General features: G+C 37.5%; 1 protein-coding gene and 1 non-coding gene across 3 annotated transcripts in view; both read right to left on the bottom strand.

Moving 5' to 3' along the window:
• RYR2 (ryanodine receptor 2) overlaps nucleotides 1-17,397 on the bottom strand; it is a 779,580-nt gene that overhangs the window by 242,799 nt on the left and 519,384 nt on the right. For both annotated transcript variants that reach the window (XM_077168436.1, XM_077168435.1), the window contains 3 exons: nucleotides 15,999-16,173; nucleotides 1,145-1,353; nucleotides 321-673 (listed from right to left, as the gene is read on the bottom strand). In XM_077168436.1, the coding sequence (XP_077024551.1) occupies nucleotides 321-673; nucleotides 1,145-1,353; nucleotides 15,999-16,173 (737 nt within the window). The remainder of the gene's footprint in view (nucleotides 1-320; nucleotides 674-1,144; nucleotides 1,354-15,998; nucleotides 16,174-17,397) is intronic.
• Nucleotides 8,811-8,917, bottom strand: LOC143642917 (U6 spliceosomal RNA). Its single transcript, XR_013155976.1, has one exon. It is a non-coding gene; the product is annotated as a U6 spliceosomal RNA (small nuclear RNA).

Raw genomic sequence — 17,397 nt, 5'->3', positions numbered from 1 at the left:
TGATATAGTGCAAGAAAGCATGGTAAAGCAACTTGCCCTCTTGCCCATAAAAAATACTATTACAGAGAACACTCTACATTACAACCAAGACTATATATTTGATAAATACAGATTTAAAAAATAACTCTTGGGATAGTTTCTATCTATGCTAATAAGTTAGATGGCCAAGAGGTTTTTTTTTTCTCTTTTTCTCCCTCTATGGAATGCTTTGTACGATAAAAAGAAGGAACAAAAGATCATTGGGAAATCCTTAACTTTCTAATGTAACCCACCTCACGTAGTAATCATGTATCTCAAACCATATTGCATATAATAATGACCTTTGTTTCAGACGAGAGGGCTTTTCTTGAGCGTAATCTTTATGGTTATTAAACTCTGATTTTGTAGTTTCTTTTTCCTTCTCAACCCGGTCGGGCACCAAATGGCCATGAGCTGTCTTCATTAAAACCTCAAAATCTGAATCCACATCATAATCCTCCAGATCATTTTTGGGCCCAAAGAGGCTGGCACCGGGAAGCCCTCCTGCAGCAGTCTTAGAGAAGACCTCCGCACACTCGATCGGCATACTCAGGCGATAAAACATGATATCAGTGCTGCTGTTTTGAGAACCAAAAGACTTCTGAGTAACCTTTAAACACGGGGAACTGTCTATGGTGCCGTCTATTCTGGTCACCTAACAAATGAAGAAGCAATAAAGTTCAAATTCTAGTTACCAGTTTCTACTTCCCAATTCTAAGGATGATGAATGCCTATCACATTTTCAGAATTCTAAATATGGCCCACCTACGGCGTTACTGTGTAAAAGAGATGATCAAACAGAGAGAATATTGCATGACTGGTATAGCCATGGTTGTGCTGCTAACTCAATAGATGATTAGGGAAATTCATGTTACCTCTGTACATACACAGATTGGGCCTGAGATTGTTTGCATAAAAAGGAAACTGAGTACTCTTAATAAAAATAATCAGCTATTCATAAAGTATCTTATATCAGAGGCAATCATATGCTGAAGTTCCACTGCTGTGTCAACATACTGGGGTCATCATTATGATTGACAAGGATTGCCCAAGTTGGAACTCCTGCATGTAAACTATTCCACTCCTGGCTCTTGGTAATGATCTGATTTTTAAAGACAAAGCAAACCTCAATATGTTCATGATTTGACGGAACTTGAAGAAACTGAGGAAGCCTCTTGCTTAGCCACATGGTGATATCCCTGTTTGTATTAACAGCAAACGGTTCATAGCCTTCTTGTAAGCCACAGATGGTGAAATATTTCAGCGTGCTGACATCCTTTCCAAAGTTCATCCTGCCCACTTGAGCTACACCAAGGCTACATACTGGTATGAATCCTGGGAAGAAAAAGGAAAATCAAAATCTTCAGCAGCATCAACAAGAAAATGCCATTAGCATGGAATCACCAAGAGAATCGCTCCAGATTCTTATCTTTGTGAAAGACAACACTGTGTAAACTGAAAACAATAGTGGAATAAAAAGACACTGAAATTAAGCATCAAATGTAAGGATTAGAAGACTAGTATTTGAACAATGGCTCCATAATTTAAAGTTGTAGACCCTAGATTGGTGACTTCTCTTACCCGCAATTTTTTCCATAAAACAGAAAAACTACTCAGCATCCTCGTTCTCCAAAGATCCTAAAGTACAGTAACAGAAGGAAATTCCACCCACAGCCTCTTTGCTCAGAAGTACACCTAACTTTTTTTTTTTTAAAACATGGGCAGGCACCGGAATTTGAACCCAGGTCTCCAGCATGGTAGGGGAGAACTCTGCCACTGAGCCACCATTACCCGCCCTACACCTGACTTTTACACAGGAAAGTAAGAAAGAAGCACGTGCCAATGGGATTTTGCTTCCCTTTGCCTTGCTTTTCCATTTAGCTAAAAAGTTTGCTGTATACAATCACTGAACAGTCTGAGCTACGGATTTTCTCAAACATAATGCAAGGGAATAAGAACGACTGGTAAGTAAAATACGTAAAGGTTTTCATACACCAACAGCTGCTTTTGATCTCTGAAGCCTCGCTTTCTGAATACATGAGATCTAAATATGTATATTTATAGGACAGCCAAGAGTCTGAAAACTGATACTTCATGATAGGAAAGTAGCTAGTTTAAACTCACAACCTCACTCTTTGCCCTCCAAGAAAATATAAACCAACCTTCAGCAGTAGTTGCTGAAGTCCTACTGAAATTCTCCAGCTGTCTACATTTCCCTTCTATGCCACTACCCTTGTAGATTAAGCAAGCTAGACAATGCACATAACCCAAATAATTTAGATACAAAATCAAAATATTTGGTTAAAGTAAACAAGAAACTAAATTTAAAAGTTAATACGCAATAGGGTAAATATACCCAATAAAATAATTTCACAAACTAATCTAATAGGTGGCAGGGTGAGAGAGTCTTTTCACTATCGAATGAAAGAGAACATTATATTAACTCTGTTTATTATTTCTTTGAGTTCTTTAGAATTGTCTTTGGTAGGGAGATAAGATGGTATTTTTTTGGAGGGGTACTTTTTTACTGTCAGCTTATATGCTTTTCATGGTTTCCCTCTATACTATTTTTTTGGCGGGGGTGGGGGGGCGGTGCATGGTCTGGGGATCGAGCCCGGGTCTCCTGCATGGAAGGCAAGCATTCTCCCATCTCTATACTATTTTACACAAAATTTCTAGAATTCAGTACAATAAACAAGATCAGTAATTGAACGTGAACTATAAATTAAAGGATATAACTTATAGATCAGACGTTTAGCCATGACTTGTGGATCCTAATAAGGCACCATTTTTCACAAAGGGAATTGAAATTTGTCCTACCACCATGATACAATCTTCTTTCTTTGTGGAAATTAGTTACAGCTAAAACCACATATAAGCATGCAAAATAGCACAAGACCATAAAAATTACATCCACTAATTCATAATGATTTCACCCAGTTTGCATCCACCAATGCATTCAAATGAATGATTACATAACAGAGAGAACATATCCAGCTGTGTGCAAAGAAATACAAAAAAAAACTACAGCTGTGTCTGCACCTGTGAGAGTGAAATGGTAGTCAAGAACAATTGTTCTAAACAAGTGTTTCAACTGAATCAAAGAAAAGGATTGGATAAATACAATATAACTGAGACAGCTTCAACTACATTAGCAAAATTGGCAAATTCAACATCCATTTGACAATAAACTACAAGCTAACGACAGGAACATCTGAGATGGTATACATCTACTTCTATTTATGTGTAGGAGTGCTGAAGTTATGGAATACTTGTTAAATTCTGCATAGTAGATTTTAGGGTATTATATTAATATCTGAACTTTTCTGTATGTTTGAAATACTTTCACTTAAAAAACTAAATAGCTAGTGACATGCAAAAAAATTTATGCTCCAAACTGTTTACTATGGCTTTGTTTACAATACCAGAATATTGCTTTAACAATAAACTATTTTTCATGAGATGGAATACTATTTAGAACTTGAAAATTGGGTTTTTAAAGGTTTGTTAATGTATGGGAAAATAGTCACAGTAAATGGTATTTGAAGAAAAAATCTATAGCTTTATTCTTAAAGATATGAAAACACCAGAAGAGAAGGTTTTTGCCAAAAGAGCTTCATATTAGTGAGATTTTAAACACTTTTTGTTCTCTTTTTTATGTTTCTCATTCAATTTTACACATTTTCTTCAACAAATAAATATTGCCTTATCCTAATAACAGACAGCCTTCATTTGTGTCATAAAATGAGATATCCTCCCATCTTTCTCACACAGAAATTTGTAAGGGTAAGTAATAAAGACATGATATAGACTCAAACATTCAAGTTATAATGTTCATTGCTAGTGAGTATGTGGTAAGATCACTATCAGAATTCTTGCAAATAAAAGCAAAATTAGTACAAGCTTTTTGCAAAGCCATTTGGCAATACGCATTGACATTCACCCATTTATGTCCACATTTTATACATATTTATTGAGCAGCTATCATGGGCCTGAAACTGGGAATCCAAAGGTGATGAACACACAGCCCTAGCCACAACGTCCTCATGGCCCAGTGAGCTGAAAGACAAGTGAAGTAGTAATAGCAAAATAAACCTACTGACTCATCTAAGCAGATGGGCACCAGGAGCCGAGCAAGAGTAAAGAGACAGGGGGTGCGAGGGTGGCTCAGTGGTATAATTCTCGCCTGCCATGCAGGACACCTGGATTCGAGTCCTGGCTCATGCACTGCCCTCACCACCACCCAAAAAAAAATTCAACAAATGGTGCTGCAATAATGGGATACTCACAAGGAAAAAGAATGAAATGTAAACCCAGCCACACAGCATGCAAAGAGAAAGAAAAAGAGAAGAGACAGGTGGAGGTGGTAAGGTTTTGCAGAAGTCACCATCTGAGATGATGGCTGATAGGATGGGAGTCACACAGAGAGAGGAGTTGGACAGATCTGGATTCCAGACTCAGCTCTGTCACTTCTTAGCTATCGGGTCTCTGGCAAGTTGCTTAAATTCTCTAAGCTTTGCTCCTCTCTTCTGGAATACCAACCGTATATGGTCATGTATATATAAACCTCAAGAGGGATGCTCACTGAACTATATTAAAAAGTGGAAAATAAAAGGAGAAAGGAAACTGAATATCCATATTAAAAGAATGGTTCACTATGATATAGCCACAAGATGGAACAGGTGCATCAATCAAACATCACATTTAGGGACCATCAAAATAAAACTGTATAGAGAGATAAAACAAATACACCAAAAATACAACCAATTGGTGATTCCAGGTGAAGAGTGTGCAAGTGTTCATTGTACTGTCCTTGCAACTTTCTGAAGGGCTGACATGCATCAGAATAAAAAGTTGGTAAAAAAATGTTTTAATTATGTCTACAATGCTTTTATGACCTGGGACATTTATAATATCAAGACGACAAGAGGAAACAGAATATCACTTGCACAATGTCATAGTTATTTAAATGAAAGAGAAATTCATTAAAAAGTCAAGTTTCTCTCTGGGTAGTGGGAACCATTTTCATTTTACTCTTTTGTATTTTCCAAATTTTCAACAAAGATATATTACCTTATATTTTTAAAATACACGCAGTATTTTTCAATTTACAGCAGCTACCCTTGTAGGTGGTATTTTTTATTTCTTTATCGTTTGGTCTGTGTTAAAGAAATGCATTTATGTGAGCATATCCATAATTAGAAATTATCATGTTTTTTCTTTCTTTAATTTAAAGAAGTAGAATTTAACTATAAAAATTAAATCAGATTCTGAGGTTTGAAGACATGGCTATAATAAATGCCAATATAATAAAACATCCAGTATCTTTAATAACTGTTTTATTTTTAAATCGGCATATATGCCCCAGGAACGAGTAGGATGGCAATGGGGTTAGAGGAGGATATGGAAAGCGGAGAGAGACTACAACTGACACTGTCCTATCACCACACTCTGAAGTCCTCAAGGAAAGAGCCAGGTCTTAGCCTCGCCCATTTGTCCAGTAAGTGGCAAAGAGCCCTGCACAACTGAAGGTGTGGACTTAATGAATGAAACACTCAACACAGATGGCTCCATAATAGCAGCTAACGTTCCCTGAGTGTTTATCTGATCCGGTTTACATGCTTCGTTGAGAGAATCCTCACAACCATTCAGTGAGGTGGAATCATTATCACCATTTTCTAGATAAGGAAACCAATGTCTTAGATTAAATACTTTGCCCTTACAGACAGACAGTAAGTGGCCAGAAGAGAAACCCAAGTCTGGGAGATCCCGAGGTTCATGCTTTAAGCCAGGCCTTTATGCTTTTATAGCATAAAAGCATCCACAGATAATCCTATAAAGGGCCAAATAGTAAAAAATTTAGGCTCTGTGGGCCATATGCTCTGGGTCACAACTATGCAGTTTTGCCATTATAGCATAAAACCATCCACAGATAATCCATAAATGAATGGGTAAGGCTGTGTTCCAATAAAACTTCATTTATAAACACAGGTGGTGGGCTGACTTGGCCCTCAGGCCTTTGTCTGCCGATCTCTGCTCTAAGCTACTATTCTATATTGTCTCCATACATTTTCACGTACCTCCATGCAACAAACATTTAATGAACGCCTACCAGACACTGTTCTAGGCACCAAGAATATAGCTTTAAAGAGAAATTTAAAAATCCCATGATTTTATGGAGCTTACCTTTGAATAGAAAAGACAAATAAGTAAATAAATATATGGTTATCTATATACATAATACAATGTCAGGAAATGATAAATGCTATTAAGACTGAATGTTTGGCATAAATTGAGCAAGTCAGGTTGATAAATGACATCTCTCTTAATAACTACCCCAGAGTAAAATATGATAATTGGGTTTCTATTTTTATTAAAATTAAGTAGGCAGAATACACAAATATTACAATAAAATAAAATGTTTCGATAAATACATGCATACATCTGGCAGACATAAAATTTTTCTTCTCCCTTCCTGTCCTTTGTGTTCTCGATCTTCTATCCCAGCTACCTTAACTGACACCCTGAAATATCAGAATCTGATGATATCTAAGGGAAGGTTTCTTCTTGGACCAGATCTTAAATTAGAGTGTATAATAAGCCCAACTGGTTTCCCGAGGCAGAGCCAGACCCACCTATTGGTAAATCTGTTAAAATGGTAGCTACAACTTCTTCTAAGATGCTTCCTCCAACAAAATACAGATGGTTTTGCAAATTCTAACTTTTCTCCTTTGATGAGCCTCCATGCCCTACAGCAGAGGGAAATGTGATGAGCAGGCAAGTCTAGCAAAAAGCTGGCAATCATGAGGCTACGGGGGAGTGATAGAGGTGTGAAATCTGTGTTTGGGGCTAAAACACAAAGAAGATAAAGCAAATCACAAGCATACCAGCTTTCCTTAAAGACATATAGTTTCAGATGTTAAGATTTCTAAAACATGTACAACCCAAGCCTAATGGCCAAACACAGATAAAAATGGCCAAAATTACACTAAAATATAAATTTGAGGTATTTGATTTGAAGAAAAGGAAGGGTAATCCTAATTGGTAGCCAACTATGTGCGAGATAATATATAAACACTTCCCACATATTAATCCCATTTTTCTAGATGAGAAAATAGACTGAGACACTGTGCCAGTTTAAAAGGATTTATGTAACCTAGAAAAAACATCTTTTAATTGTAATCCAAGCTTGTGGGGGTAACCATCTCTTAATCCCTAATCAATAATGTAGGTTGGAAGCTTGATTAGGCTATCTCCATGGAGATGTGACTCGCCCAATTGCGGGTATTAACTTTTGAATAGCGGGAGATGGGACTCCACTCATTCCACATGGGTCTTGATTAGTTTACTGGAATCCTTTAAAAGAGGGGACACTTTGGGAGAGAGTCCCTTTTAGAGCCATGACAGAGTCCGTGCAGCCAGAGACCTTTGGAGACGTGGAAGGAAAACGCCCCTGGGAGAGCTTCATGAAACAAGAAGCCCGGAGAGAAAGTTAGCAGACTTTCCCATGTTCGTATGTGCCCTTCCAGTTGTGAGAGCAACCCTGGACATCATCATCCTTCTTGAACCAATATCTTTCCCTGGATGCCTTAGATTGCATATTTCTACAGTCTTGCTTTAATAAGGACAATTTCACAGCCTTAGAACTGTAAATTTGCAACTTAATAAATTCCCCCTTTAAAAAATCGTTCTGCTTCTGGTATATCGCATTCCAGCAGCTAGCAAACTAGAACAGACATTAAGTCATGCGTCCAAGGTCTGAAAACTAATTCAGTAGGATGTCAGGATTTGAATCAAATATGCTGAGAGGGAGGGTAAAAACAAAATCAAAAACAAAACACACTTGCTTTAGATTTCTGGAATCTTTAGAACTACAAAAGGCATGAAGAGATCATTTCCAATTAGAACTTCTATTTTAATGAAAATGAAGAGAGTATTTTGTCCAAAGTCTCACAAATCGTGTCAGTAATACAGGCTTCGGACATTAAATCTGTTGCTCCTATACCACTTTAGCTTAGAAAATCAATTGACAAGTATACTATAATGAGATCTTAAGGAATTATGATGCAAGTGCATGGCTAGAATTTTTTTCATGTTTTTTTATTTTACCAGGGCAATTGTAGGTTTATATAAAAATCACTTAGAAAGCACAGAGTTCTCATTTACCATGTCCGCCACACACAGTTTTCCCTACATTAACATTTTATATTAATGTTGTCTCTTTGTTATAACCAATGAAACAATATTATTACAATTAGACCATTAACTACAGCCCATAGTTTATAGATGACAAAGATTTTGATTTTTATTGTAAATACTATTTTAAAGGAATCACTCTCTTCATCAATCCAAATCGAAAGAAAAGGTTACTTATATAGAAGACTCTAGCATTGTATTTTTAACTGATTCTTTGATCTCATTAATAACATTTAAACCATCCAACATTAATCTTCCCAATTAGAGATCTTGCTGTTTGGCTCTACCAACTTCATACACATTTATTTTATTTTAGTGACTATGAAAAAAAATATTGATTTAATGATTCTCAATAATAATTTTGGTGATCCAAGTTATCCAATATTTGACCCTTTAAACTGGATTAGACCTCCAGCAAAATTCACCACCTTACTACCACCCTATAAAAGTGAGACGAGAGCTATGCCTGGGATTCTTCAATCCACAATAAAATGAGACAAATACTACAGTAAGTTTCTGTTAAGCAGAATATGTGAATTAAAGAATTGTCCTTTTATTTTGAGATTATGGCCTTCGTATTTTTCTTCTTTTTATTTAAAAATATGAAACGCTTCACGAATTTGCGTGTCATCCTTGTGCAGGGGCCATGCAAATCTTCTCTGTATCGTTCCAATTTTAGTTTATGTGCCACTAAAGCAAGCACCATTTGTATTTTTTTAATTAAATAAAATAATGGTAATTGTAGGTATCATTTTTTTTCTTTGGATTATCACTTGGCAAAATAAACATTTGGCAACACTTCGAGCTTAAAATACCCCACTCAGGCAATAGGCTGTTGGATCTTTCTAGTACCTCAAATCTATATTCACTATGTGAAAAACTGCCAGATTACTCTGCAAATTCTATTTCTGATGACCTACCAGCTTTAATCACTCTCAAAACGGCTTCTGCAAAAGTAACGTCTTCTGTTCCTCAGCACATAAAACTGTCAATTAACCAATGAGTTTAAGCTAAGCCAGGTGTAATTTTCACTGACTTTACCAATTATTTTACAATGAATTTTCTCAAATAACATGTTGTTTAAGTCACATATCTATAAACCGAAAAATGTAAATTAAATAATAACTGGAAATTTAACTTTAAATATTCAGAATAAAAATTTTCCTCATATCTTAAAGGACTCTTTAAACACGGTATACATTAGAGTGATTCCAGGAGTGAAAACTTTTATTCCTAGAAAATCCAAATAATTTCTAAGATAGCTCTTATTTCTGATTTTAGAGAAAACTCTGAAAATTCATTATTCTGGTGCCCAACATCTTTATATTATTTAGAATATGTCTACCATTCTCTAACTGTATATTCACAAATCATCCAATGCCCAACCCCGTCTCTTATTTGCTTAGCTTCCCTGTAAGGACTGTAAGTCCTAATTTCTTCCTTCCTCTATAAAGAACTAACTCATTCCCACAAATGAGTTATTTTCGCAGACCTGTAACTTAATGGCAGGTCCTGTAGAGTGACACTACGGGGTTAGAGTGGAGCCAGGAAATGGGTATTTGGGGATGGTGGCAGACCACTTAATCATAATTCACGCTATGTTGAAAACCACTCTTCTGTACAAGTCACATATGTCCATAAAATAACTTATCATAATATTTAATTTAAGGGTAAAAAAGAGTGCTGTAAATATAGACAGTTTGTTTGAAATGATGCATGTACCCTAGAAAAACCATGTTTTAATCCTAACCCCATTTTGTAAAGGCAGCCAGTTTCTTCTAATCCCTATTCAGCATTGTATTGTATGTTTGAAACTGTAATTAGATCATCTCCCTGGAGATGTGATTTAATCAAGAGTGGTTGTTAAGCTGGATTAGGTAGAGATGCATGTCTCCACCCATTTGGGTGGGGCTTGATTAGTTTCTGAAGCCCTATAAAAGAGGAAACATTTTGGAGAACAAGAGATTCAGAGATACAGCAGAGCAGAATGACATAGCCACGAGAAGCAGAGTCCACCAGCCAGCGACCCTTGGAGATGAAGAAGGAAAATGCCTCCTGGGGAGCTTCATGAAACAGGAAGCCAGGAGGGAAAGCTAGCAGATGATGCCGTGTTCGCCATCTGCCCTTCCAGCCGAGAGAGAAACCCTGACCGTGTTCATCCTGTGCCTTCTCACTTGAGAGATAAACCCTGAACTTCATCATTCTTCTTGAATCAAGGTATCTTTCCCTGGATGCCTGTGATTGGACATTTCTATAGACTTGTTTAATTGGGACATCTTCTCGGCCTTAGAACTGTACACTAGCAACTTATCAAATTCCCCCTTTTAAAAAGCCATTCATTTCTGGTATATTGCATTTCAACAGCTAGCTGAAACAAATTTTGGTACAGGAGTGTGGGGCACTGCTACGGTTTGCAAATACCAGGTATGTTGGAACAGTTTTTTGGATGGCTAAGGGGAAGATTTTGGAGGAACTGTGAAGAGAATAATGGAGAAGTCCTGGAGTGCTTGAAAAGACTGTTGGTGTAAATGGAACCACTGCCAATCTGGACAAAGGGGGACACAAAAGGGACAAATTGGAGTTTGCAGAGTGAGAACCATGGAAGCTCAGGTCTGAAGCCAAGAAACCTCGGCCAGGAGAGTGGACCCACCCATATACATGGAGAGGGTAAGTTTTCCCTCAGGGCAGAGGATGAGTCTCCCATCACATTGCAGTGGAAGAGTTGTGCTGCCTTAGACCTTTGAGAAGGTACAGCTCCTCGGGGACTGGGAGAGCCTGGCTGCCACCACATGGAGGGGTTGAGCGTGTGCCCCGGAAATGGGAGAGAGCCCAGATGTTACCTCGATGCCTGGAGAGAGTGGAACTGAGAAAAAGGTGGTCTCCTCAATGTTCCCCGAGGTTGATTAGGAAAGAGGCCACTGCATAGGCTCTTGGAGAGGGTGGACTCTGCTGCTTTCTAAAGCTGAAGGATAAATGACTTTCAGACTTTGAAATCCAATGGTGTTTGCCCTGCAGGTTTTCCTTCCAATTTCTACCTATGGATCCTGTGACTGTTCCTCCTTTGCATATTGGCACCAGATAACTTGTTTTGAGATTCACAGGTCCGCAGCTAGATGAGAATTTTTTTGCACTTTAATATTGTTTAATGTGATGAGTTTAACTGCCAAGTTGACAAGGGGTGGACATGTGGTAGTTAGATTCAGGTGTCAACTTGGCCAGGTGCAGGTGCTTAGTTCTATTTCTGTGAACATGAGCCAATGGCATGTGAACCTCATCTGTTGTTGATTACATCTGCAGGCAGCTAGAAGGCATGCCTGCTGCAATGAATGATGTTTAATTGGCTAGTGCTTAAATGAGAGAGCTCAACGTAGCACAGCCTAAGCAGCTCAGCATTCCTCACCTCAGCACTAGCAGCTGAGATGCGAGGCCTTTGGAGATGCAGAAAGGAATCACCCCGGGGAAAGTTATTGGAACCCCGAGGCCTGGAGAGAAGTCCAGCAGAGATCACCCTGTGCCTTCCCATGTAAGAAAGAACCTCAGTTGAAAGTTAGCTGCCTTTCCTCTGAAGAGCTATATGTCAACTAAATAAATCCCCTTTTATTGAAAACCAATCTGTCTCTGCTGTGTTGCATTCCGGCAGCTAGCAAACTAGAACACAGTTGTATATTCTGGTTTCATTTTGTTTTTCAAAAACACAGAATGATAAAATCAATAATGGAAAGTCATTTCTTTTCTTTTTTTTTTTTTTTTTCCACTAGACGTCTTTTCTGCCAAAAGCTATGTGGTTATTTAAACTACAAAAATAATTTTTTTGTTTTCTTCTCATGAGAAGAAATCCTATGAGGTCTCATAACACCAGAGATTCAGTTTTGTTCACTGTCCTTTCAGCTGGTGGATGTAAAATCAAAAGTATTATTTCTGGATTTGATTATAATCATATATATGTGCATGTATGTATATAAATATATATATATATATACACACACACACACAGACACACATACACACACACATATATATTTATTTATATAACTGGAGGATCCTGGCATTTTCTTTATTTACAGAAGAGCTGACAAGCTTGAAAAAGCTCCAGTGTAATGAGACATTTATACAGGACAAGAAATTTACCCACAGCCTACTGTACAAAATGCACTTGATATTTTTGACGTTCAAGCATAAGTAATTATTCTTTCACCATATGGCAAGATCTTAAATGACTCTATTACTTGTTTTAAATTAAATATATGATTAACTCTTAAAACTTATGATCTGCCCGTGAGACTAAAAACAAAATAATATTAGATTAGCAGAGATATCAGTGGGGGGGGGTGCGATGGAAATATTCTTTATATTCAGGATTCAATATTTATCAGCAGACAGAGCTCCAAAGCCACCTCTGTTGAGCCTCAGAGGAACCCCGAAGTCATCCTTGGGTCTCAAGAAACTGAATTCTTCTTTATGAGGAGCTTCTCTTTAACACCCCTAGAAGGTATTCTTCCTTATTTTTAGTCTTCTTAGTGAGAATAGTTGAGATTTCATACATCTCAGAAGGAGCCAAGCACCAGGCACAAGCAGAGGTGAGAAGTCATCATCTTCACACTAGGATGTTGGCTCATGTCGCATAAGTTCATCTTATGTATTGCAAGTTTTATACCAGAGAACATTTTGTGCATCACTTTTCCTATAGTGTCAACATGTTGGGTAAATGTATCTCAATTGCATGGTTATCACTGATGTTCTTTCGTCTCTACCATTCTCTATTTTTGGTTTTATTGTTATTTTGTTATTGCTTTCCGTATGCTGAAGATTGAATTACATAAATATTGGGCAAAACATTTACAGTGTGTAAAGGAATCTGAGTGTAACTATTCGACAATTAAGAAAGAACTGGAGTAGAGCCAGATAAACAACCAAATTAAAGAGCAATTAAAGAAGAGAAATAACATTTAGGTCCCATGTATAACTATGCTAACTAACTACTGACATAATTCTAAGGGAATTTGGAACCATTTTCAAATAAATGAGTTTAATCTGGGGGCTTAGAAATGCAAAAATATTTTTCTCTATTAAAATTAATGCCAATTCATTTTTGACCTATGGAAATTTGCCCTATGAGTATTTTTTTCAGGCATGAATTACCTTCATAAGCCAGGGTAAGAGAGAGTATATTTGTTATTAGTTGGTATTTAGGATTCAAATTATTATTATTATTATTTTATTGGTAAACTAAGCTGGGCCATATAGGAGCCATAATGTCTCCTTTTTTCTCTCCAGAGACTGAGACAAAAAGTCAATTACTTGGGCTTCTTGGCTGCTTTTCTGTAGGCTGATCTACAGATCTCAGCCTTTGAGATTTCGCCATGCTGATGATACAGGAGAGCAAGGGGAGATAAACCCAACCCCAAAGTGCAACAAGGAAAAGCCTATTTCCATCTGTAGCCCAGAGACGCTTAAGCCATTTGCTTCACAACTCTTCCATGAAGTCTCAGAACTTGTCCAAAGGATGAGGGAGAGGGAGGAGCCACTGGTAAGAAAACGTGTGCCCTCCCTCCCTCCATATTGTAGAATGCCATGAGCAATTTCAATGAGGAAAATCCAAAAGGGAGGTGGGGATCAATAAGAACTCCTATTCAGAAATCTTTCAAAAGAGATTCTCTTATTGTGAAGGCGTATATTGGGACATGGTAGCAAATCTTCCCTTATAGATAGTATTATAGAGCAGGAGACAATGTCTATTTCCCACACAGATCACAATCTTTAACAGTCTCACGTCTGAACAGTTCACCCATTCCCCAGCATCCTGCATGCCACCTTGGTCAATCCTAAAATTCCATATGTCCTGATGTGTTTCCATCAACTGGTCAATTTGTCCATCCCTACACTAAGGCCACTGTTATTAATGACTTCAGGTTCACAATAAATCTCAACATCTGATGGAACATATTTCCCCTCTCTGGTCTTTTTCTTCAGAAGTAGTCTAGATACTCTAATTCCCTACTGCATATACATTTCAGAATTATCATGCAATATTTATTGGGATTTGGATTGGCAAAGCACAATGTATAGATTGATCCTATAGATCGATTTTGGATCTGCTGAAGAAGAATGCTGGATGCCGTCCTGTTGGTCCCTGTTCCCCCTCCCTCAGAACAAACAGCTCCGAGGACAGTTTTACGAGCCTGGGGGTTTAGGTGAACTCTACAAAGCCCCTTGGTTGGTGTGTATTGGTTTTCTATTGCTGCATAAAAAATGACCACAAATTTGACAACTTAATACAACACACACTTCTAATCTTATTTAGGTCAGAAGTCCAGGCACCGCTCAGTGGTATTCTCTGCTCAGGGTCCCACCCAGCTGGAATCATGGTCTCAGCTGAGGCTGCTTTCTCCCCTAGAGTGTGGGGTCCTTTTCTAAGCTCCCTGGTTTTGACAGGATTCATTTCCTTGTAGTGGTGGGACTGGGGTCTCTGCTTTCTGAGGCCTATTCTCAACAGAGATACAGCTATGCTTATCCACGTGACGAGCATCAACAGGCAATTCTGAGGAGAAAAAATCCCGTCCTTGCCTTGGCACTTTGACACTCCTAAAGGCAATACTGGGGAAATGGCGATGGGTGACAGGAGGGTTAGAAGGCCAATTTCACCACCCCAAAATGCAGGTGTTTCAAATAGAAATCAAGCTATGAAAAGGTAAAAATCCCATTTATTTTGAAAAATCTGTGTTTGAGAAATGAAAGTCACACCTGTTTAAAACCTGGTCAAATGAATAGAAATTAATGCAAATAATGAGCTGGCTAACATTTTGAGGGGCCAGCCACAAGTTTATTAAAGTATCAAATCTCATATAGGTAGGTATAATTCTAATCTAAGTAGGTATATTCAAATAATGGGACATATTAAAAAACCACCTTGGAAAAAATGTTTGAGCTTGTTTTAAAATGATATATTTATATACTATGTTATTAAATATCACCTAGCTTGTATGCTACAGAACAGCATGTCCCTTAGAAATTTCTATGAAGACGGGAATGTGCAACAGGGGAGCCACTAGTTCCTACTAGGTATTGAGCATTGGAAATGTAGCTCAGCATGACTGATAAACTCAATTTTATCTTCATTTCACTTAATTTAAACTGCCCCATGTGCCTAGTAACCCCTTTAGTAGAAGTGCAACTCTGAAGATTGAATGTCACCTTCCTTGCTTTCCTTTCACCTTTTCTTTAAAAATCTGCTCAAAGGCCATCTTAGACCCCACAGCAGAGTTGTTTACTCCCTGCATTGTGCTTCCACAATGCTTTGCTTTATCTCAGAACTTATCCACTGGATGGAAACTATACAAGTGTTGGCTTCCCCCAGTAAACTGTGATGTACTTAAACACAGGACAGTGTTCAATTCATCTTTGTCACCTCAGAGTCTTGCAGTGGGCCTAAGACATGGCATTTGTGTGAAATGAATGAACAGAAAGATTAAACAGGGAAATTCTAAGTGAAATTTTCACGTTTGTGGAAAACTATCCTTTTGCCTGCCCTTTACCTTTTCATTCCTGCTCAGGAAATCCATTTCTGCTGTATTGAAATCCTAGCTGAACAGTATAAGCAGCAATTCTGCTAAGGGAATTTCAAGGCTGTCTGACCAAATAAGCCATATGGCACCAGTGATTTAAAGCTGCAACTCATATGCTCACTCACCCTCAAACAAAAGATGGCTGGCTGGTCATAAAGCTTGAGAATGGACTGCTGCATTATGCTTCAAATTTGAACAGAAGACAAAATGCAGTGCACTTACCGTCACCAACCTCAAAGTCCTTGAAAGCCAATTCTGAACCAGAGTCGTCAAGAAGGATTTCCCCATTCAGCGTGAACATCATGGTGTGTTCGGTCATGTCAACCATACACCCGACAACATCACCTGCTTGCCAAGAGCGGCCATAATGCTCATTGCCCTGGTGCCACCGCTGAGCCTAAGGAGGGAAGAAGAGCCGCTGGTCACAGAAGAAGCCAAGAGAATAGCACCCAGCCACCCGCTCACTGGTGTGGCTCACCAACAGCCACTTCTATTAAAACAGATGAGTGATCTGAAATCTAGCCAGGATTCTACCTACTGCGATATCCTAAGTAATATCACATTGTCTGGGGATTTTAAGTCAATGGTATTAACTTGGTATGGGATTGGACCTTGAAAAAAATACAAGTAGTAGTTCAAGATTTTGAGAGATAGAGACTTTCTATTAAATGAAAAACCTTATGTCTTCAAAACTGTCTTTGCTCATTACAATGAATATTCCTTGGATATGAATTATTTTTCTCTACTACCACAAATAAAAAGAACTATAAGCTGGAAATAAAGTTGGGAGTTTATCACATTCTAGAAATGACATTCTAATGTTCATCTATTTCAGAATAAAGGTACATTCTTTGGAACCAATAACAACGAGAAGTCAACAAATGGTCACCTAGAAACATTTCAGTTATATACGAAAACCAAAAAAAAAAAGCTTAAGATTAAACCTAAAAATTGCTTAAGATATTTGTTGAAATAACAAGCTGATTGGTGAACATACAGGCCAACCTATTTTTAAACACATCAAAAGAATGCATCTCATAAATAAAAACCTTTGAAACACAACTTTGATAAATGTGACTTTTGGATATACAAGTACATTCCACTAATTTGTAGGTATAAAATTAGTTGTATTTATTGTTTTATCAGAAAAAAATCCTTTCTTTTCCCTTTAAGCACCACCTTTTTGGTGATTTGATGTGTAACAGTACCAATGCAAAGTTATGATTCTTCAAGCATAGCACACTGTAAATTTTCTAAAACTAAATTAGGTTTCAATAGTGTCAAATCATTCCACCTGTAATAAAAAACAGAATTTCAGAAATGTGGTGTTTTACAACAAAATAAGTCAACTGCTTTAGAAGTCACAATATTAATTTTAGCCTAGACACACGTTCCCTCACACAAGTCATAGCATCTGAAACCCCAAATGTCAAATGTCTTTGCATTGCCTATTTATTCTGATTTTCTTTCATTTTCAAAATTAAATAACTTTTTTCTCATATGAAAAGGAATATGAATTCATTGAAGAAAATTTAGAAATTTTTAAAACGATGAAAGAAAAACACCTATAATTTCATCAGTTAGAAATGACTATTATTCTAATAGAGCTATGCATATATAC

The sequence above is a fragment of the Tamandua tetradactyla genome, chromosome 7 (genome assembly GCF_023851605.1).
Source record: "Tamandua tetradactyla isolate mTamTet1 chromosome 7, mTamTet1.pri, whole genome shotgun sequence".
NCBI lineage: Eukaryota > Metazoa > Chordata > Mammalia > Pilosa > Myrmecophagidae > Tamandua > Tamandua tetradactyla.
This window is presented reverse-complemented; position numbering and strand designations above follow the sequence as displayed.